Source organism: Schistocerca piceifrons, chromosome 1, assembly GCF_021461385.2.
Source record: "Schistocerca piceifrons isolate TAMUIC-IGC-003096 chromosome 1, iqSchPice1.1, whole genome shotgun sequence".
Lineage (NCBI taxonomy): Eukaryota > Metazoa > Arthropoda > Insecta > Orthoptera > Acrididae > Schistocerca > Schistocerca piceifrons.
Window position 1 is genome coordinate 1,002,483,003 of NC_060138.1, and position 23,326 is coordinate 1,002,506,328.

Below are 23,326 nucleotides of genomic sequence, written 5' to 3' on the forward strand. Positions count from 1 at the left end.
GGTAGACCAGTCCGCTGGTTGGCGCTATTATTGGCTAACGCTTCTGACGTCACGAGGAATACTGTTCTGCCATGTAAGTTCCCAGCAGCATCGTGAATTATGTGTTGTTAAGTGCGCGCGCACATTATTAGGCATGCTTAAATGTAAATGAAGTGCATAAGAAACAAGCACTTGCATGTTATGATAGTAACCACCTTCACTCAGGCAGAAATAAACCACTCTGTAATGTATTTCGAGAAACTTTGAGGTTATTGTAGAAGTGGACTTTTGCATGATACCGTCACAGCTACACCTCACCCACGAAAACTGACAATATCAGTTGAAACTTTTTTATTTTATTGAACCAGTCAGATAAAGGAGATGTGAGTCCACCTTTGGGGATTACGGATATACAGTCATTTCGGTAGTACCATCTGAATCCTGAAGAAGTTTCTCTGAGACAGAACCCAAGTTGCTGTTAATATGCTCGCATTTAAATGCTATGTAATCCGCAAGATATTTCAGTGCATCTTCGGATTAGCTGTTCCCTCTCTAGGAAACCGTAACAGATCTTTCCTTTGTTGTTGAAATTAGTGCAGTCCAAATCAGCTGTCATATTTCCAGTTGTATTAATACAGAACTCGCTTGTGTTGGACATATGAAGTGTTACTCACTATATTCAGCTGGAGAACCACGTGGCGGCACCTCGCGAATACTCTCCATGATGGATGTTTTTGACTACAAGAGGATGTCTTCTATGTTTCGAGTCAGTATCAGAAGCCGCATTCTATTTTTCACTTCGTAAGGTGTTCTGTTGTTTAAAAGGCGCCCAGACCACAATTCTTGGAAAAATGTTCTTCGAACTGCCTTGGTTTCTATGATGTTGCAGTGCTTGTGTTGTTAAAAAATACGACCCAATGTTCCTTCGGACTTGCACAGGCACTGTGGCGACTACAGCCTTCGTGAAATACATAAATGTATTCGCAATTGCGAATGCGGACAACTGTTGTTGTTGTTGTGGTCTTCAGTCCTGAGACTGGTTTGATGCAGCTCTCCATGCTACTCTATCCTGTGCAAGCTTCTTCATCTCCCAGTACCTACTGCAACCTACATCCTTCTGAATCTGCTTAGTGTATTCATCTCTTGGTCTCCCTCTACGATTTTTACCCTCCACGCTGCCCTCCAATACCAAATTGGTGATCCCTTGATGCCTCAGAATATGTCCTACCAACCGATCCCTTCTTCTAGTCAAGTTGTGCAACAAACTCCTCTTCTCTCCAATCCTATTCAATACTGCCTCATTAGTTATGAGGTCGACCCATCTAATCTTCAGCATTCTTCTGTAGCACCACATTTCGAAAGCTTCTATTACCTTCTTGTTCAAACTATTTATCGTCCATGTTTCACTTCCATATATGGCTACACTCCATACAAATACTTTCAGAAACGACTTCCTGACATTTAAATTTATACTTGTTGTTAACAAATTTCTCTTCTTCAGAAAAGCTTTCCTTGCCATTGACAGTCTACATTTTATATCCTCTCTGCTTCGACCATCATCAGTTATTTTGCTCCCCAAATAGCAAAGCTCCTTTACTACTTTAAGTGTCTCATTTCCTAATCTAATTCCCTCAGCATCACCCAACTTAATTCGACTACATTCCATTATCCTCGTTTTGCTTTTGTTGATGTTCATCTTAAATCCTTCTTTCAAGACATTATCCATTCCGTTCAACTACTCTTCCAAGTCCTTTGCTGTCTCTGACAGAATTACAATATCATCGGCGAACCTCAAAGTTTTTATTTCTTCTCCATGGATTTTAATACCTACTCCGAATTTTTCTTTTGTTTCCTTTACTGCTTGCTCAATATACAGATTGAATAACATCGGGGAGAGGCTACAACCCTGTCTCACTCCCTTCCCAACCACTGCTTCACTTTCATGCCCCTTGAGTCTTACAACTGCCATCTGGTTTCTGGACAAATTGTAAATAGCCTTTGGCTCCCTGCTGCAGTCTGGAACCGCAAGACCGCTACGGTCGCAGGTTCGAATCCTGCCTCTGGCATGGATGTGTGTGATGTCCTTAGGTTAGTTAGGTTTAACTAGTTCTAAGTTCTAGGGGTCTAATGACCTCAGCAGTTGAGTCCCATAGTGCTCAGAGCCATTTGAACCTTTGGCTCCCTGTATTTTAGTCCTGCCACCTTCAGAATTTGAAAGAGTGTGTTCCAGTCAACATTGTCAAAAGCTTTCTCTAAGTCTACAAATGCTAGAAACGTAGGTTTGCCTTTTCTTAATTTAGCTTCTAAAATAAGTCGTAGGGTCAGTGTTGCCTCACGTGTTCCCAACTAGCGACCAGAACCAAAAGTGTTACTGTCTGTAGTTACTAAAGGCCCTACCCATACCAATTTATTGGGACCGATTTATCGACCGTCCGATAAATTGGGTGTGAAGAGGGGCAATTTTTATTGTCGGGTGGTCGGTTGGGTCCGACCATCCTACAGCCACCCCTACCCCCTCTTCCTCGCCATTTTACCTAATAAATTGTGCCGTGTAGAGCTCATAACATGTATGATCTCATCCCCTTCCCCCACCTCCTCCTTTTCCTTGAAAGGATACGGATCCTGTACACCTCCCGTAAACTCGATCCTCCTCACCCGCTCGTCTCCCCAATCCTCTCCCATCCCCGCCCGCTGCCGCGCCTGTATTCCCACGTCCCGCCCGGTCTCCATCTCTCCACCCTCCTTACTCTCTCCCAAGGTGGCTTCCGCCAGCTCCCCCTCCCTGATGATGTCCTCCTCCCCTCCATCTACCCCTCCTATCAACTTTGACCCTGCCCCACCACCCACTTCCGGTGTCCTTTCCTTTAGGCACCCTCCCTCCCTCCCTTCTCTTCCCTTCCCTCCCCTTCTCTTTCCTTTTCCCCCGTCCCCTCCCTCCACCACTCTTCCCCCCCCAGGCTTCCCCTCCCCCTTCCTCCCTCCCCCCTTTCTCCCCTGCCCGTGGCATCTCCGCTCTCTCCTCTCCCTCTCCCACTCCCCTTCCTCCTCCTCCTCTCTTGGCAGGTCCCCGGACTCGCACACGCATGGTGAACATTCGCGCGCCGGAGATCATCGGCCATCAGTGTCTAGTGTGTGTGCTTCGTTTTGTGTTTCGTGCAGCTACAACTCCACTGTTCACATGTGCCGTCGCAGCTCTCCTGCGCCGTGTCAACAAGTGTTAGTGTTTTTTCGTCCAACGTGAACGGCTTCTTGTTTTTTTGTTTTTTTGTAACTACTTTCTTTGCCCGCCATTTTTTGTATTTTCTGTGTCACCTATCTCATATTATTGTACCCCATACGGCTGAAGAGCGGCGTATTAAGCTGCTGCCAGCCCGCCTTGTATGAGGTGCTGAAAATTACAATAAAGGAAAAAAAAAAAAAAAAAGCTCGTAACATGGAGGTAAGAATAGAGGGAGACGCCGTGACGTCACAGCTGTGAAGCTATGTGAAGCCGAGGGTAGCCATCTCAATCCGACCAAAACATTGCTGCTGTAAGCTTGTGTGCATAGGCTTGTCGCTCGCTTTTGGAAGGATTTTGCGCTATTATGGTGACTTGTGTGGTGTTCGGATGTACGAATCGTTCTGATTGTGATGCGAAATCGGAGGGAATAACATTTCATGTGTAAGTTGTCTCGTTAAGTATGATTTTACAACTTCATTGTGAATGAACGTGTGCTACATCGGTACTTGTACTATAGCGTGTTTTTCTCCTGTATGATTTTAGATTTACTAAAAATGAAAGTCGGAAAGCTCTGTGGGAGAATGCCGTGAGGAGGAAGAATTGGCGTGCGTCTAAATGGAGCACTATATGTTCTCAGCATTTCCGAGAAGAGGACATAGACCGAACTTCCCTTTCAACAGTAAGGCTCCGAGAAAATGCTCTACCATCAGTTTTCCCTACACACCCAAAACTTTGCAAAAGGTATGTTAACTCAAAGAATTAAATTCTTAGTTTTCAAGTTCACGTTTCAGTATAATACGTACGTATCGTCGATAAGCGAAGTGTTGAGTAACTCACTTTGTCTTCATCATGTACCAAATTAAAAGCTAACACTACATTAACTGGCGTTAAGTACAGGCCTAAACAGGACACTGTGTAGATTTGCCATTCTATGTGCCGTATTTCAGTAAATATTGGTGGTAATGAACAGTGTTTCCCAGTAGTGTAACGCAACTGAAATGCCCCAGTACGTATTACAAACAAGATGTATTTATGGGGCTTTGGAGGGAGGGTATAGCTAACTTAGTTTTCAGTTTCTATTACTTAGTTTGTGATACACGTTTATTACTGAATTAACAAAATTGTATCGTTTACATTGAAGGCTAGCCATTCGTAATATTACATTAAAAAACTATTTTTAATCAGAAGAAACGCGGAATTTCGCCTTTACGAGATTTTATTTTAAACAAAAACTTTGAAACAACCAATCTGATGACTTTACATGCGTATATGGTGCAATTAGCGACTGTAATACACGCAGCGCTATAGCACACTGGCAATGTTTTGGTCAGAGTGTCATGGCAGCGAGCCACGCCCCCATGGCTTCAAAACGTAACACGGCTGGGATACGTTGCGCCATTTCCCCTTATTCTTACCTCCATGGCTCATAAAGTATAATATATACCTGTGGAATGAGCATAACCTACTGCGCATATTCACATCAAACCGGACTAGGACGTGATTTTGGGACGACAATGCTTGACCACATTTTGCGATAATAGCGGAAGTTTAATATTACACGTATTCGTTTTTTCTTACATACGTTTCTGCACGTTTGAGTATGAATAAATGTTACGGTACAGTATTGCTGTCGCCACGGATTTGAAGAGAAGTATGTGAAAAAACCAGTTACTTTTCATAAGTATGTACAACATACGTATAATTATATACCGGGTGATCAAAAAGTCAGTATAAATTTGAAAATTAAATAAACAACGGAATAATGTAGATAGAGAGGTAAAAATCGACACACATGCTTGGAATGACATGGGGTTTTATTAGAACAAAAAAGAAATTGCTAGACGCGTGATAGGTAGATCACATAAGTAATGAGGAGGTATTGAATAGGGTTGGGGAGGAGTATGTGACACAACTTGACTAGAAGAAGGAATCGGTACTCGTGGACACAACTGATCTGTAGAACAATTTGGAATCATAACTTTTCGGCTTTCTCGGAAGCTTCACCGAGAGTGCATGTGGGTAAACCGCTCTGGGCGTGCCAGGCGGTGGCTGACCTCGGTTGCTGGCCACGCAGATTTGGGACCACTCTGCGTGGAGTTTTTGCGCAGCCACGAGAGCGCGCTGCCGTCTGCGAGGTAGCGCTGGCGGAGTGCCTTCAGTTGCGCTGCGGCCGTCGGTGGAGATGGAGGTCCTGCTGAAAGCGCTGCTGCCGCCGCTGTTGGTCGCCGCGCTGGTCCACGCCGATGTCTGTAAGTTTTGTCGTCTGCGCCGGCACAAGGTCTCCTTTCGTGCTGTGTTACTGCAGCGACTAGTGCAAAAGTGATAACGTTTCTTGACGAGAGGTGGTGCTGCTGTGCCGAAAACTGCAAGCAAGTCCGCGGAAGACATTGTAGATCCAGTCTGTTTACCTTCCAGTCTCGTCGATCCACATTTTAGTTGGCTAGCTCCATATCAGTATCTTCGTCCACCACAACATTCCTACGAATACTGATGAAGAACAAAGTTTACTTACTGTAGAGAAAAACACTGACTTTTTAACTTCGATGTTTACAATGCGCAAGAAATCAGTTATCAATCGAAATGCCTGTAGCCACTGCTCCCGTCCAAGGGAAAATATCAAACTAAATCTTTACAGTACAAGCACAATGAAGTGACGAGGTTTTACGAATTTGGCCGCTGAACGGAATGCCAGTTCTACCAGAGATCTGAAGATTAATTCTCGACGACTTGTCTTCTCTCTCTTTTTTTTCTTTTTTTTTCAGATGCTTAATGCAGCTATTCTCTCCGTTTAGGTGCGTGCGTAAGCACGTTAGTGTGTTCTTTGGTGAAACTAGGAGAAATCGATTAAATGGTACATCATATTGTTAAATATAACTTTTTTAATTTGGATTGGGTTTATTCAATCACCTGCCAGCAGCTTCATACAAATATATCATGTATGCTGAAAAATCACAATATAAATAGTCTGAACAATGATTTTAAATTATTTTGCAATTTCTATGTTTATTCAACACTCATAGCTAAGGTATCTTGACATCAATTGAGGAGCGCCAGAACAAAACCCGTTATAACCACTTTTGCTGTATTCGCGTGTTTGAGCTGTAGGGGGGAGATACAGGAGTAAATAATACATGCTGCCAAAAAATAATTTTCAGCACAACGCGACATCAAGTGTTTTATGGTGTTTTTTTTTCTTTTTATATCTTGTGGCCATTAAGAGATCACTGTTTGTTACTTTCTGAATTAACAGCAAATGCGGATTTATCGGTTTTTGTTCCGGCGCTCCTCAAGTCTATACAACATGGAGTATAAAAAAGAAACTTAACAGAGAGTGGGGAGCATACACCTGAAAATTAGAGTATTTATACCACCACAGATACAACACCCATGATTGCCACCTGTCCCGGTTTCATAGGAACCGCTCCTACTTTTCTTTAATTGCCCCGTGCCCCTGCGTATGACGGGAAACCTCGAGGGCTCTACTTTTTTCGTTTGCTTCTGCAGTTTTACTTTTTTTATATCATATTATATAATATTTAATTCCATATTCTTAAGTTTATCATCTTATTCCTATCACCCAAAGCCAATATGTGTAAAATACAAGAGAGGGAAGTAAAGCAATGGGTATAAAGTAAATTGTTTCGCCGCCTCGTTTTCATAATCATGTTGAAGGATGAGTTGTATTTATGGCGTGGCTAAGTGAAGGAGCATTGGTATGATTCTTACTTAAAATGTTAGGTAGATTAAGTAGAAATACAAATATCAGTAACAACGAATACTGGTGACAGTTATGACAGAACGAAACCCGAAAAAACTGAAAAGAAAATGTTCATTTCGCAATGAAAGGTTAAAGGATAAACATTTCAAAAGTTGATAAGCTAAAGTTGATCATGAAGGGATGGAAAGTGTACAGATTGTCCTATCTTTTCGATAAAAACTTAGGGCATTGGGGTCGTGAGAAAGCATTTGTTTTGTCAAGAGAGGAACTTAAATTTTCTAGTGCATCAACTTCCAAAAGAAATCGATTGCAAATTTTTTTAGTATAAAACAACCTTCTATAGACAGTGAAGTTTCAGCTGCCGAACTTTTAAATATTTTAAGTTTCAAGTATGGTATTCGAAGTTTAGTTTTGGGATGAGAATAAAAACTGGCGAACGTTAGTAAGAACTGCACATTTAACATGATAAGTGATACCTTTTGTTTAAAGTGTCCCGACATTTTACTTGCCAAAGGTGACAACCCTAAGAACACTAAATTCCATATACACGCGTTTCAGTGTCGCATAAAACAAAAATGGATTTGTATATTTTAGGAACTTCATGACATAATAAAACAGAAAATTTCAGAAGATTTTTCAGTAATCCGTTTCGCTGTGGTTCGAATAAACTAAAGGGAAACAGCAAGTAATGGCATCGCCTACTTTCTTCCGAAAGTAGCAGAAAGATTGTCCGATACCTACGCGATACAAGTGGAGAGGATTTCAGCTGTGGTTGGTACTCTTTCGTATCAAGACAGCTGTCGGCTTCTTGCTCGCTCGAAATTTTCGAAACCAGGAGGGGTGCTTCTAATTACTGGTTGGAGCGCAGCTTAATACTGACCTTTATAACAGACTGAAAGCCCCCAGGCCTCTGCCCATTCTTCCACGGCCAGTTTCCACCTGCAGAAGTTAAAGAAGCTTCATATTTGAAAACAGAAGGAGTCGTGCAGTGTTGCCAGCCAAAAATATGCTATTTCCGCTACAAGCATACTCAAATTCCGCCGCAATGTCAAATATAATTTATAATATAGCCTGCACACATGTTACTGGCGATATATAGGCTAAATAAAGAGCTTAAACTATAAACAAACCTAGTTAGGCCATCTGACGGTCAGCTACACCAAGGACGACAGTGATGGAACTTGAAGACTGTCGGTCTTTCACAAGGTCGCTGTTAATATAACACTTATAGTTTGATGCAACAGCATCTACTCTTTTTAAGGGATTTGAACTTGCGAAGGTATATGGAATTCATTCGCAATCGGCTTTATTAGCTTTATGTTTGAAATGTATCAATGTTTCTTACAATGGCAGTCAAACTTGTGAGCCTGCAAGTACAGCAATATTTTGGTCCCCTTGTTATCATTGACTTCAATTCTAGCCCATTCTGGGCTATCTTGCTGAACACATTAGTGTTATAAAAAGCTAAATTGTTAAACATCTCACTTTTTGAGGATAGGTACTTTGATATAGTTGACTGTCGGATTCTCTACTCTCTGGATACAGATCCTGTACAGAGCCTTTCAGTGACTGATATATCGCATTTAAATGATTAATTAGTGACAGTACGTGGTTAAAAAAATAGAGCTAAGCCTTTCCCGTAGGGATTTTGAAGTTCAGAAAAGAACGTTCAATTGCTGCAGTAAACGATTAACACAGTTCGAAAGATTAGATTAGATTAATACTAGTTCCATGGATCATGAATACGATATTTCTTAATGATGTGGAATGGGTCAAATTTTCCAATACATGACATAATTAAGTTAATTTAACAACATAATTAAGTTAATATAACAACTTTTTTATTTTTTAAATTTTTTTATAATTGTTTTTTTTCTTAATTTATATCTAAAAATTCCTCTATGGAGTAGGAGTTGTCATTCAGAAATTCTTTTAATTTCTTCTTAAATACTTGTTGGTTATCTGTCAGACTTTTGATACTATTTGGTAAGTGACCAAAGACTTTAGTGACAGCATAATTCACACCTTTCTGTGCCAAAGTTAGATTTAATCTTGAATAGTGAAGATCATCCTTTCTCCTAGTATTTTAGTTATGCGCACTGCTATTACTTTTGAATTGGCTTTGGTTGTTAGTGACAAATTTCATAAGAGAGTATACATACTGAGAAGCTACTGTGAATATCCCTAGATCCTTAAATAAATTTCTGCAGGATGATCTTGTGTGGACTCCAGCTATTATTCTGATTACACGCTTTTGTGCAATAAATTCTTTATTCCTCAGTGATGAATTACCCCAAAATATGATGCCATATGCAAGCAATGAGTGAAAATAGGCGTAGTAAGCTAATTTACTAAGATGTTTATCACATGTGGAACCGTCTTGTTTTACTGGTACTTAATATTTTTAAGAGTGTGTGAACTTCTGAAATCCCACTAACACTCTTGGCGTCTGGAAGAGAGAGAGAAATAGCTACAAACATTCTGTATCACTGCTTCCACATAGCTAGAGATTTCTTGTTAAATAGCTACGGCAACTAAATGCGCCGAATGGCGAAAACAACTGGTCAAATGGAACAGGTCTCGAATGATTCACTTTTATCTAATATAACGTAGGCATTATCAGTGCAAAACCCAACAATATTGTCATCGGATAACTCAAATGTCCCTCTACAATTTTTGAAAATTTTGTACCGACCCCTAGCGTTACCTTCGAGTGCACATATGGGAATTAGACCAAGCAGTTGTGTTTCGACTTCATAATTGTCTATATATCTTGTCAGTAAAACATTTACCTCATACTGATGATATCTGAAATGTCACCTATAAGGATGGGAAATGAGTTGTTTCTCAGATCTTAACTCATCCTTAATATTTTCGTAGGGTACAGTCTTAACAAATTTTGTGCACTTTGTGCGACTCTTACCGTTTTTGCAATTGTTGAATAGTTAAAATTGAGTTTGGCTATCTCGAAAACACATTGCAATGAATTGCAACTGAAATTATGAGCCGCAGCCAACGAAATTATTTTTGTATCGGCACTGTCGTATCTTTTTGTGCTTTCTCTAATTTAAATGTCTGAAAACAAACGAAACAGAATACAGTGAGCCCCTGCTACACCGACGTAAATAATATTAATGTGTCCTGTATTGATTTGTATATTCTTATATTGCAATTCGTCACTCTAGCTGTAAAGTCCAGATTCGTAAAATACAACTATAATAGCAGTAATATCCACTGCCATTGTGTAACTCGTACGAATTTAAAAGAAAAAGTTTTCCTTCGTGAGAAGTACTTCTTATACGGAGGAGAAGATAAAAGTGTCTAACGGCCCGTCTACAACGAGGTCATTAGAGACGGAGGATAGAGAAGGAAAGCGGTCGTGCCCTTTAGAAGGAACCATCCCGGCATTGGCTTAACCGATTTAGGAAAATCACGGAAAACCTAAATCAGGATGGCCAGAGGTGGGTTTCACGTTCGTCTTGTCTCTCTGGCTTCCTATGTGGTTCTTCGTCAATTCGCGTAGCTCCTAGCACTGTAATACACACTTTACGTTTAGTTTTCATGTTTTCATCACTAACTGGCCCTAACCACTTTTAAAAATGTCTTCAATTAACCACTTTGCAGAGAATAATTGTTTTTTCGATTTTTGCTCATCTCGTCCAAGTTCACGCCAGTATTCCCTTTCCTTCTTTAGTGTTGAACAGCCAACTTTAGCACTCATTGTTAGTAGCCTTATACGTTTAACGTTACTGTATCGAAATTAGACACATCCGATTCACACGACTTGTTGTAATGAACTGAATAATAACATATCGTTATCGCCTCGTGGGTGAATTGGAGCTTTGACTTACAGTTCCGATTATTATTGTAGGCGGCACCCTTCGGTGTATGTGTTATCTTAAATGTCATTAAATCATTCATATCCGAAACAATATGAAAGCGTGCAGATTAAACTGTATGTTTACAGTACACATTACATTTGTATTAGTCTGTAATTTACAAACTTTTTAAAATTAACGTAATAATGAATTAAATATTTTTTGAAGTTTAGAATGGAAATTTGCGGTGGGTTTTACATTCACCGAAAGGAAGTTAAATTACGCTGTATTTTTATTATTTTAGAATTCTACTGCAAAAAACTCCGCTACAAGTAGTGGGAATTGCGCTACGGTTGGCAACATGAGCCAGTATTAAGCAAGAAACAATAACAATAGATGTCAAGCGCGGCAATGGAGTGTTTGACCCTGAGCTCCATATCGATTCACAATGGACTCAACCGGAACTGGTGGGAGCGTCACCCTCAAATAGAGAGGGTATATACGCCACACGCTACTCGAACACAACACTATGTCCGGCATACTACTGATAGAGGAGCATCGTTATTGACATGACCCCTTATGCCCCTTCGAGTCTGTATCTAAAATTGTATTTTGCTGTATCCCACCTTTGTTCCGAGTTAATCCATACTAAAACTAAAAACGTATTTGCTTACTTGGCCTTCATTGAACCTTGCCATATCCATGAGTAATGTATCATTTTATATGTAAAATTTGCCGCTCTTTTCAAATCTCAAATCAAATATTAGGGTTTCCATTTAAAAAAAATCTCTTTCGTCTCCATTTTACCTTGAAAACCACGTACAAAGTCACGGCCATTACTATCAGTACGCGACTCTCCTTGCCACTTACAACTTTTAGATAAAACATTTTGCTGCTATCTCGTCTCTATCTCAAGTAATTCCCCATCACAGATCAAAATCGTCCACCCTATATACAGGGTGAAAAGTATTTAAACCGACTAACTCTGGGACGTTGTAGGGGACATCAAAACAAATATTTTCCCCTAATGTCATTTTTTCCTAAGAGGATTATTTAAACCGGTGGAGGCCGTATTACGCTCTTCAGTTGTAGGCAACTGCTGCCCACTAGTGTAATGGTAGTGCATTGTCTCTGTTTACTAATGGAGCGATACACCTGAAGTGAGTACACTGATATGGTTGGTGCGTACTACGTAGCGCACCACAACGGACGTGCTGCACAGCGCGTTTATCAACAACAATGTCCTAATCGCCGTATCCCGCATCATACGACCTTTGCTGCAGTGTACCAACGTCTGCGTGAGACCGGGTCATTTAGCAGATTACCTGGACAGGGAGACGGTAAGAACGCTGCGATTTGAGGAAGCTGTCTTGCAGCATGTGGAGCGGGATCCTTCAATCAGCACTCGTGCAATTGCATGTAACATGGGGACGAATCAGACGAATGTAAGAACAGTCCTTCGAGAGCAACTGTTACGTCCATTTTACTTACAGCGTGTCCACAACCTGGAACCAGTTGATTATCCACCCAGAGCACAGTTTTCGTAGTGGTACCTGGAACAGTGTGAAATGCATCCTACATTTCCATCCTCTGCGTTGTTTACCGATGAAGCAACGTTCAGGCGTGATGGAGTCTTCAACATGCACAATTCTCATATTTGGAGTGAGGATAACCCACATGCCACAGTTACTGGCGCTCATCAAGTGCGGTTCTTCGTTAATGTGTGGGTCGGTGTTGTTGGGGACTGTTAAATTGGGCCGTATCTGCTGCCTAGGCCATTAAATGGCAGGCACTGTTACAATTTTCTCGCCAGAGCATTGCCAGAATTGGTGGAAGACGTCCCGCTCCCTACAAGACAACGCATGTGGCTCCAACATGACGGGGCGCCAGCACATTTCAGTCGCCGTGTGCGTCGATTCCTGGACCGACGGTTTCCAGAAACGTGGACTGTCAGACGTGGTCCTGTTCCATGCCCTGCTCGATCCCCAGATATACCCCATCTGGACTCTTTTGTGTGGGGAGAGATGCGCAACCTTGTTTAAGCAAGTCCTGTTGCATCAGAAGACGATCTGGTTGCCCGGATAGTAGCAGCAGCACGAACAATTCAGGAAACTCCTGGGGCTTTTGCCCGTATCAGACAGAACATGATCCGACGGTGTAGCTTTTGTTTACGTGCCAATGGAGGAATTTTTGGAAGTCTACTGCAATTGAAATTGGGTTGTGTTAATTTGTTGTCTCTTGGTCACAAAAAAAAATGGAAAAGTGTTTGTTGGTTTAATTAATTTGCCACCAGAGAAATCTTCCTCTACCGGTTTAAATACTCCTCATAGGAAAAATGACATTAGGGAAAAGTATTTGTTTTGATGTCCCCTACAACCTCCCAGAGTTTGTCGGTTTAAATACTTTTCACCCTGTACTTGTTCTGGATATAGTTTGGGTGACCTTTCTTAGCTGCCTCACGCGGGACTAGGATTTTAATGACCCATGGTAGATATCTCTGTGGATAAATCGTAATCCAGAGTCGACCCACAATGTCTGAAATGTTTTGGTGCACTTGCCGAATGAATTTGAGGTCTACATCGCGCTATATGAATCACACCTGAGCAGTAGCAAGCCAGCCAGACAGCCGAGTTGCTCGTCCCAGCCATATGAGTTCCTCGTGTGTCGCAAATGCCAAAAGGTGACTGTTTGTGTCCTTGGCGTGATAAACACCCGTCCGGCAGACGGAAAGGCGCTGACTTTACCGCTTTGAGGGTCAGAGTGCTAGCGTGTTGATGCCAGCGGGAACCCCACGACCAGATGCTGCAGAGCACTCGCTTTCACCACTGCTCCGCGTGGTGTTTGCGCTCTTTCTCGGATACTTTCTATCTCCGCAACAGTTACACACACCACACGATCGCAGACGTCAAAACTGTTATCCGGCTGAACATTCCGCTCTGAAAATATTTTCGCTCGTCCGCTGCTTGAATATGTAGGTGCGAGGTGATGACTCCTTTCTTTTGACATAGCGCTGTAGAAAGCTGAAACAGCGACAAAAGTTTCGATAATCTGTACAGTAACATAAAAGACTGACAAGTAGCAAATGAGGCTATAGATCTAAACTAAAAGCATTTATCCTAGTCAATTCTTGCCATTCCAGGGGTTAATTTTTTTTTAGGCATTGGTAGCCTGAGAAAAAGAAATAAAAATACTAGTTTTATTAACTGCAGTTGCATGCGCAGGACTGAAAAAATATGTTCATTAATGCTAACATTAATCACATATATATAGCCCGTAAACTGATTCGTTCCGTATCATTTCGATAACAGAATGGTTCAAGTGATCTATGGGACATGTAACTAACAGGTGAGATCATACTAAGAGTATCTTTTGTGTCCTGTTTGTTTAAATTAAATTTGAGATAAGTGTCTGGCTCTTAATGTCCCGCTGTCGACAGTTATTTTAACCCAATACAGGATTTCATTCAGTTGCACCTTGCTAGATATGCTATGCTTCCTTAGATGCTGGCAGAGTTTAATGGTAGAGCTGTTCGCCGGTACAAACTTGGGAAGCGTACACGAGTTCCTACAACAAGTACGAGGTAGCTACAGACATTTCTTGACAGTAGTCCTGTAGTCCCTTTTTGTAGCAAAATAATACACGTTGTCATCTGTGAAATCTAGTTTTCACTACAATAGAGGTTCCCATGCACCTCCATTAATGGCTCTGAGCACTATGGGACTTAACATCGGAGGTCATCAGTCCCCTAGAACTTAGAACTACTTAAACTTAACTAACCCAAGGACATCACACACATCCATGTCCGAGGCGGGATTCGAAGCTGCGGCCGTAGCAGTATTGCGGTTGCGCAGTGAAGCGCCTAGAACCGCTCAGCCACCGCGCCCCGCTGCACCTCCCTTACACGTTGCCGCAAAACCCATACTTCTCATACTTTTGTACTTCGTAAGTCCTTCTGCTGAAGCGTTTTATTTTCCACGCCAGAATCACACCACCATTACTTAACAAAAATGGTTCAAATGGCTCTAAGCACTATGGAACTTAATATCTGAGGTCATCAGTCCCCCAGACTTAGAACTACTTAAACCTAACTTAATCTAAGGACATCACACACATCTATGCCCGAGGCAGGATTCTAACCTGCGACCGTAGCAGCAGCGCGGTTTCGGACTGAAGCGCCTAGAATCACTCGGCCACAGCGCCCGATCATTACTTAACGTGTCGATTCTCTATGGGCTGTTGGTTGTTCACTTGACAATTTTGCATATGTGATTCACCTATACAAGGAGGCCATCGGATGAGAGCCGAAATTAGTTCCTTAAACTACTGAGCCAAAAGATTCCACAGACTGTATTGGAACGACAGCAGTACGTATTTAACTGCAACCAAAGTGTGCGCCACTCGGTTGGAACACACACAATATAAAAAACCGTAAAAGGAGCAGTCAATGCTCGAATTAAGTCATGGTTTAAGGAAGTATTTCAACCATTCCACTATCAATACGATCGCACAGTTCCTTGGCCCACAAAGGTCATGATATTGCCATGAGATTCTTTTCATTCCACATAGAACTATGCCGGCTCATTTACCTTCAACTATTTCACAGCCTGTCATCATCATCAGTTATCTGCTACAGTAGCAGGTCCTTTGCCTCTCCATTTTCCGCGATCCATTGGTTCCTTCTTAAGGCTGCTGTATGTTGTACCGTCCATCATCCAGTATCCGGAATCTCTTCCTTCCTCGCTTCCTTTTCCCATCTACACAACCTTCTAAAACTGTTTTTATCAGTCACTCATTCTTTCTTATTATATGCCCAATCCGATTTCTTTTTCTTCTCTTTATTACATCTAGTAACTGTCTTTTCTCTCCCACTCTTCTCAGTACCTCTTCATTTTTTACTCTGTCCATCCAACATATTCTTTCCATCCTCCGCCATGTCCAGATCTCAAAAGCCTCCTGCCTGTCTCTGTCTTTCTTCCTCATAGTCCATGTTTCAGCGCCATATAGAAGAACACTCGGTACATTTTATGAGTCTCTTCCTGAGTTCTCTGTCCAGACAGCTGCAGAAAATTCTCCTTTATTATAAAACGCCTCTTTTGCCATTGCTATCCTTGTTTTAATTTCTGGCCGGCCGGAGTGGCCGAGCGGTTCTAGGTGCTACAGTCAGGAACCGCGCGACCGCTACGGTCGCAGGTTCGAATCCTGCCTCGGGCATGGATGTGTGTGATGTCCTTAGGTTAGTTAGGTTTAAGTAGTTCTAAGTTCTAGAGGACTGATGACCACAGAAGTTAAATCCCATAGTGCTCAGAGCCATTTTTTTAATTTATGTGGTGCACTTCCAGTCAGTGTCTATCCTGTTTCCAAGATACTCAAAATTTTGCACCTGTTCTCGTATTTCTCCATTTGGCATTTTTATTTCCTTATTTCCTCCTAGTGCCAATACTTTTGTTTTATTTGTGTTAATTTTCATTCCATATTTTTTCCGTTAGCTTCAATGATGTCCACCAAATCCTGTAATTCTTTTTCCCCTGTGGCTAGAAGGACCATGTCATCAGCAAACTTCAAACACCCTACTCTTCTTCCTCCAATTTCTACGCCTTTGCCATCTAATGAACATTGGTCAATCATGTTTTCCAAGTAGAGGTTGAAAAGAGTAGGTGATAGGCAGCATCCTTGTCTTACTCCTTTTCCTAATCCTATCCAGTTTGTACTTTCTCCTCTCACTTTAACTGAAACTTTTTGATTAAGATATAATGAGTTTATAAGTCTTCTGATTTTCCAGTCCACTCTCTTCTCCCTCATTATAGTCGCCAGCTTGTCCCAAACCACATTATCAAATGCCTTTTCTAGATCGATGAAGCACATCTTCCTTTTTCAATAAACCTTTGTCCCAAGATTCGTAGGAGCCCTATTGCATCTCTGGTGCCCGTATTCCGTCTAAAGCCAAACTGCTCCTCGCCAAGATTCTTCTCCATTACTTTTTCAAGTCTTTTATTAATTATTCTTAATATCATTTTGGCTCCAGAATGAGATTTTCACTCTGCAGCGGAGTGTGCGCTGATATGAAACTTCCCGGCAGATTAAAACTGTGTGCCCGACCGAGACTCGAACTCGGGACCTTTGCCTTTCGCGGGCGAGTACTCTACCAACTGAGCTACCGAAGCACGACTCACGCCCGGTACTCACAGCTTCATTTCTGCCAGTATCTCGTCTCCTACCTCCTATTTCATCATTTTGGCTGCATGTGAAATGAGGCTGATTGTCCTGTGCTCGCTGCATTTCTTGGTTCCTTGTTTTGTCGGTAATGGAATCATTACTGTTGTCAGAAAGTCCTCAGGCCATTCACCACTGTCATATATTTTATTACATAATCTCAATATTTCTCTTATCCCATCTTGGTTCAAGCATTTTAATATTTCTCCCGGTATGGTATCTGTACATACCGCTTTGCCTTTTTTCATTGCAGCTAAGGCAGAGTTTACTTCTTCCATTATAATGGTTGGTCCTTTCTCGTCATCACTTACACTGTTGTGTGATTCAAGTTCCAGAATTTCTGGTTTGCTATTTGTGTCATATAGCTCTTTTAGATATTCTTCTCATCTCTGGAGGACATCGTCACGATCTTTGTACACTACCTCTTCATCTTTACTCAAAATTTCCATAGTAGCACTTCCTGCTCTGTTTTGTTCCCATGTCATAGTCTTTACTCTGTTGTATAGTAAGTCGTATCTTCCCTTCCTGTCGATTTCTTTAATTTCATCACATTCCTCTTTTAGCCATTTTTTCCTAGCCTGCTCTGTTTCTCTTCGCAGTTCATTATTTAACCTTCGGTATATCTTTATTGCATCTTCAGTGCTCTTGTTTTTCAATTTTCTTCTCTCCTCCTTCTTGGAAATCATTTCTTGTGTGACACATGGTGGCCGAGCGGTTCTGGCGCTACAGTCTGGAACCGCGCGACCGCTACGGTCGCAGGTTCGAATCCTGCCTCGGGCATGGATGTGTGTGTTGTCCTTAGGTTAGTTAGGTTTAAGTAGTTCTAAGTTCTAGGGGACTTATGACCTCAGCAGTTGAGTCCCATAGTGCTCAGAGCCATTTTTGTGACACATGGTTTTTTTGACCTTTTCCCTGTTACATATCCTATATTTTGCTGTCCTGCTTTAATGATTCCTTCTTTCAGCATATTCCAGTACTCGTTGGCATTATCAGGTGGTTCTTTGTCTCGTAATGTGTTTAGAAACTCCCGAGACACCATTTCTGTAATTTGTTCTTTGATGGATCTTATCTTCTCTAGATCCCACTTCTTCACCATGGTCGCCTTCTTCAGTTTTTCTATTTCTGCCATAAGTAAGTTGTGGTCACTATTAATATCTGCACCTGGTAATGTGCGCACCTTCTTGATTCCATTCCTGTATCTTTCTTCTACCAGTATAAAATCGATTTGGTTTCTGTATTTATCCCCTGGTGATTTCCAAGTGTAGAGCCTTCTTTTTTGGTTCTTGAACCATGTGTTTGCCGCTATCAGCTGCCTTTCCCTGCAGAAGTCAATTTGCCATTCACCTCTATCATTTCTCTTTCCAAGACCATGACTGCCTTCTATGTTTCCCTCTTTCCCTTTTCCCACAATGGCGTTCCAGTCTCCCATTACTGTTTTGCAGCATTTTTTATTTTCGTCCATTATTCTCTCTATTACATTGTACGTTTCCTCTACAAATTGGTCATCATGTTCTGAAGTTGGCATATACACCTGGACAATCAGTAAATCTTTTTGTGCTCCTTTCAGCCTTACATCAATAACCCGGTCATTTGCATAGTCTACGTATTCGACACATTTAGCCAATTCCTTTGCCATAATCATTCCTTCTCCTCCTGAGTAGTACAACACTTATCCATCTGACTGCAACTCTCCATGTCCATTCCATCTTACCTCAGCAACTCCCACGAGGTCCATGTAATTCTTTTCCATCTCGCTTTTAAGGTTTTCTAGTTTTACTGCTTGTAGCAGAGTTCTAACATTCCAGGTACGATTTCTCGTTTTGATTTTTTGCCTCCTTTCAAGTTGCGCCCCCCCCCCCTTTCCAGGATGGGGGACTATTTTACCTCCGGACACTGTTTTAACATGAGAGAAAGCCATTTTTGTGCATAAAATGGAGATGATGCAGGGAAGATAATCTGCGGCGGTATTCCGTCGCCTTCCGCAGTTCTGGAGGCCGCCCCTAACATGGGATACAGACGTCTTTTACAGCCGCCCGCTCCGGATCAGACGGTGCATGAGAAGTATAGGTTGGAAAATGAAAGACCCCTAGCCCTCGAAACCTAATAGGGTCGTAAAAGAACAAGAGCTGACCGAGGGTGGCCAGATAGGAAAGGTAAAAGTGAGGAGCCTGGCATAAGTAAGTGGAAGCAATGCCAGGACTCAGCTCGGGGCCCCGTGGTCGCCAGCCACATAATCACTAGGTGTGACTCCCTGGGGAGTAGGAGCCTGTAGGAACCTATATCACTTAGTAAACGCACATAGCTGAGACGTTTATTTTTTGTGCTATTGACAATTTAACCCTTTTCCAATCTTCCTCAATATTTCATACGGGATTTTAAATGTTTATCTGTAGGTTCACCTCTCAGAGGCGTTCATTCTTTGTGGCCTCGTTTAATGTACATGATGATGCTTCGGAAACACGGAATTGAGTTTCGTAAACGCTGCATTCCCTTGTAAGGGGAGGTTCTGGTCAAGAGGCACGAAAATTGGGTGAAGTATAGAAGATTCTATTTCATACAAGGATTCTTTTTAATGAAATAAGTGTTTTACCAATTTATTATAATTACATTCGTGTATGAAAAGAGTTTATCTTACAACAAACTAGAAACGGTGACTTCAACCCTTGTCGCTCCTTGTGGCGCCTCCTGGTTTGCGCGAAGCGTTGTACAGAGTCCTGGCTATTTCTGAAACCGTTAAAAACAGAAAATTCTTAAATTAGAATGAATTTGGGGAGCCGTGATGATAAAAATACCTCGAACAAAAATAATGGTCGCTATCTGAAAAACCTGTCAAATTCATGGCATGTTTTTCTAACAAGGGAACCTCCCCATCGCACCCCCCTCAGATTTAGTTATAAGTTGGCACAGTGGATAGACCTTGAAAAGCTGAACACAGATCAATCGAGAAAACAGGAAGAAGTTGTGTGGAACTATAAAAAAATAAGCAAAATATACAAACTGTGTAGTCCATGGGGAAAATAGGCAACATCAAGGAAAATTTGAGCACTGTAGCGTTGTGGTCCCGTGGTTAGCGTGAGCAGCTACGAATTGAGAGGTCCTTGGTTCAAATCTTCCCTTGCGTGAAAATTTTAATTTTTTATATAATCAACTTCGCTCTCCAAAATTCCAGGACATGTTCAGATTTGCTTGGACATATGCAGGATTTGACGGTCTACACACGCAAAAATTTGAAAACGTTAAAAACATATGTTTTGACAGAGCACAGGGAAAACTGTGCGACTGTGAAACTGTTGCATTCATTTGTTGCAGTTTATGTGACAAACTCTTATGTTTTCATCACTTTTTTGGGAGTGATTATCACGTCCACAAGAACCTAAATCGGGCAAAGTAGAAGAATCTTTTTACCCATTCGCCAAGTGTACAAGTTAGGTGGGTCGACAACATATTCCTGTCATGTGACGCACATGCCGTCACCAGTGTCGTATAGAATATATCAGATGTTTTTTCCTGTGGAGGAATCGGTTGACCTATGACCTTGCGATCAAATGTTTTCGGTTCCCATTGGAGAGCCACGCCCTTTCGTCTACTAATCACACGGTTTTGGGGTGCGGTCGCAAAACACAGACACTAACCTTATTACAGTGACGTCAATGAACGAACGGACAGATCATAACTTTGCGAAAATAGAGAAAGCAAACCTTTCACTCGAGGGAAGACTTGAACCAAGGGCCTCTCGTTCCGCAGCTGCTCACGCTAACCATGGGACCACGGCGCTCCTGAGCTCACATTGTCCTTGAAGTTGCCTATCTTGCGCATGGACTACTCAGTTTGTATATTTTGCTTATTTTTTTCATAGTTCCACACAACTTCTTCCTGTTTTCTCGATTGATCTGTGTTCAGTTTCTCAAGGCCTATCCACTGTGCCAACTTATTACTAAATCTGAGGGGGGTGCGATGGGGAGGTTCCCTTGTAAGTTCAAATGTGTAAAAGAATATGTAAAATTAGGATAGCAAAAAGTCCTCCGTCAAGGCCCCCTAAATTTAATTATCTTTCATTAAAAAAAAAAAAAACGAAGGAAATGGTTAATCCGTACAGGCTCTAGAGCGCTTCGCGCGCTGAAAAATGTTTCGATGGAAACGTGTTTGAAGTTTAGAGTAACAAAATAAACGTTATTTCAAAACATACGATTAACCTGTGATCCCAGGACCATAGAAAAATACTTCCTCAGTCATGGTCTGCTTCTGAATTTGGTTCTATATTTTTTCAGTCCGAGTACTTTCAGTAAACTGAGATATTCCTAACTGCGTGGCGGAGACGCATTTCCTGTCAAATAACTCCGTGAAGTTTATGCTGTTCGTCTCTACGACGATTCCTAACAAGTACGTAGTCTTCAGAATAGATGAATAGTCTTCGTTGAACATATCTGTAGCTACATCTGCTGCTATTTCAACAGTCTTTGCCCCAAATGGAGATGTCTCCGTACTAGTTACCAAGCACACGCTTTAAAGCTCTTATTGTAATTTTGCGTATTGGCAACGGATCATCTTTTAAACAAATCTTCATTAGACAGAAATTTGTATACTGGTTGAATATTTTCTTGAACTAATTCATCGAACGCGTGCAGCAAATCTATATTTCAGTCGGCGCACGGTTCCATTCAACACGCTGTAACTTCTAAAATACCTACACAATTAAAAATATTCTTTTACAAGCATAATCATGGATGTAAATTATGTAATAAAAAATCCGTTATTCACTGGTCTTCACAGGAACCTTCCCTTAATTTCATTTAAATTGTACCTGTCTGAGTTAAGGCTGGCCTTTAGGTACATAACTTGGTCAACATTCTCAACTCCAACATCGTTCAGAGATAGTTTGGCCTCAATATTTGCCTTCTGTTTACAACCGCAAATTTGGTTGTACCTGCACTGAGCTGTAAACCATAAGATTTACTAACTATTACAGTTAGTTAATTAGTTAGTTACATGTCCCACGGATCATTTTCCACGATAGAGCGTAATGATGTGGAAGGAGTCATTTTACATTCACACCGCAAATTATTATAGTTAGTTAGTTACATGTTCCAAGGATCATTTTCCACAATAGATCGTAACGATGTGGAACGAGCCATTTATTTGTACAAACGGTTACGTTCTAAACATTTCTAAGGTTTTTTACAAAAGGAAAAAGATACATAGAGATGTGAGTTAGTATTGCCAGCCACCACCTGTTACAGTAATAGAAATTATTCTTCGGGATAGAAGGCGTTGTCAAGGAGAAACTTTCTCACTTTATCGAATTTTACTTTGCTCTTTGTAAGACTTTTATATCACTGGGTAAGTGAAAAAACTTTTTGTTGCAGCACTGTGCACACCTTTTTGTGCTAAAGACAACCTTAATGAGGAGTAATGAATGTTATTTTTCTTCTGGTATTGTAATTATGTACCTCATTGTTCCTTTCGAACTGTTGTGGATTATTTACAACAAACTTCATGTGAATAAATATATTCCTTAAACAGATGCCTATAAGACGATCGTGAGTTAGCACCACATATTATGCTTACATCACGTTTTTGCGCAATGAAGACTTTGTTTCTAAAAGACAAGTTATCCAAGAGCTTTATTCCATATGACACTATTGAATGTACCGTCTATGCAACATAATGAAGGCTGCGTTTAGCTTCTTTTATTTGAGAAGCATCATCAGTGGCCTGAAATACATGTATCTTTCTTATACATACAATAAACGTATTGTGTGACAGATATAATATACTGCTGTATTACATTTTGTCGTGTTTTTCTTTTTCTTTTTAGCTTAGAAGCAACTTTTGTAGCACAAGTTCCGTATTGTGAATGTATCGTTCGGTGTTACGATTTACAGCGCTGTTAACACATGTGTGTGAGCCTGCCCAGAAATCGGCCAGCTGGAGTATGAAGACTAACAAATACATCTCCAGGACCATATACATGTGTTAACAGCGCTGGAAATCGTAACTAACATCGGAGGATACATTCACAATACGGAACTTGTGCTACAAAAGTTGCTTCTAACCTAAAAAGCAAGAGAAAAACACGACAAACTGTAATGTAGCAGCATATTATATCTATCACATAATACGTTTATTGTATGTATAAAAAAGAAACATGAATTTCAGGCCACTGATGGTGCTTCCCAAATAGAAGAAGCGAAACGCCTATGGCAATAAATATACTGCCTTCATTTGGTTGCATAGACGGTACATACCTCCAGGAATTTAGAGCAACTAAGGGAAAGACGGGAAACAGTTAAAAAAATTACTGATTTGTCTCTCCCAGAGATTTGCAATGCTTCTAAGTGCAAACATATCTGTGTTTAGGAGTTTCAAAATGTGTTGTTTTTC

At 41.2% G+C, this 23,326-nt stretch overlaps 1 protein-coding gene across 1 annotated transcript in view; it reads left to right on the top strand.

Annotated features, from left to right (window-relative positions):
• The first annotated feature begins 5,364 nt into the window (after nucleotides 1-5,364).
• The window catches only part of LOC124794662 (transferrin), a 189,992-nt gene continuing 172,030 nt past the window's right edge, over nucleotides 5,365-23,326 (top strand). The window contains exon 1 of the mRNA XM_047258233.1: nucleotides 5,365-5,448. Within this exon, the coding sequence (XP_047114189.1) occupies nucleotides 5,382-5,448 (67 nt within the window). The 5' untranslated portion in view covers nucleotides 5,365-5,381. The remainder of the gene's footprint in view (nucleotides 5,449-23,326) is intronic.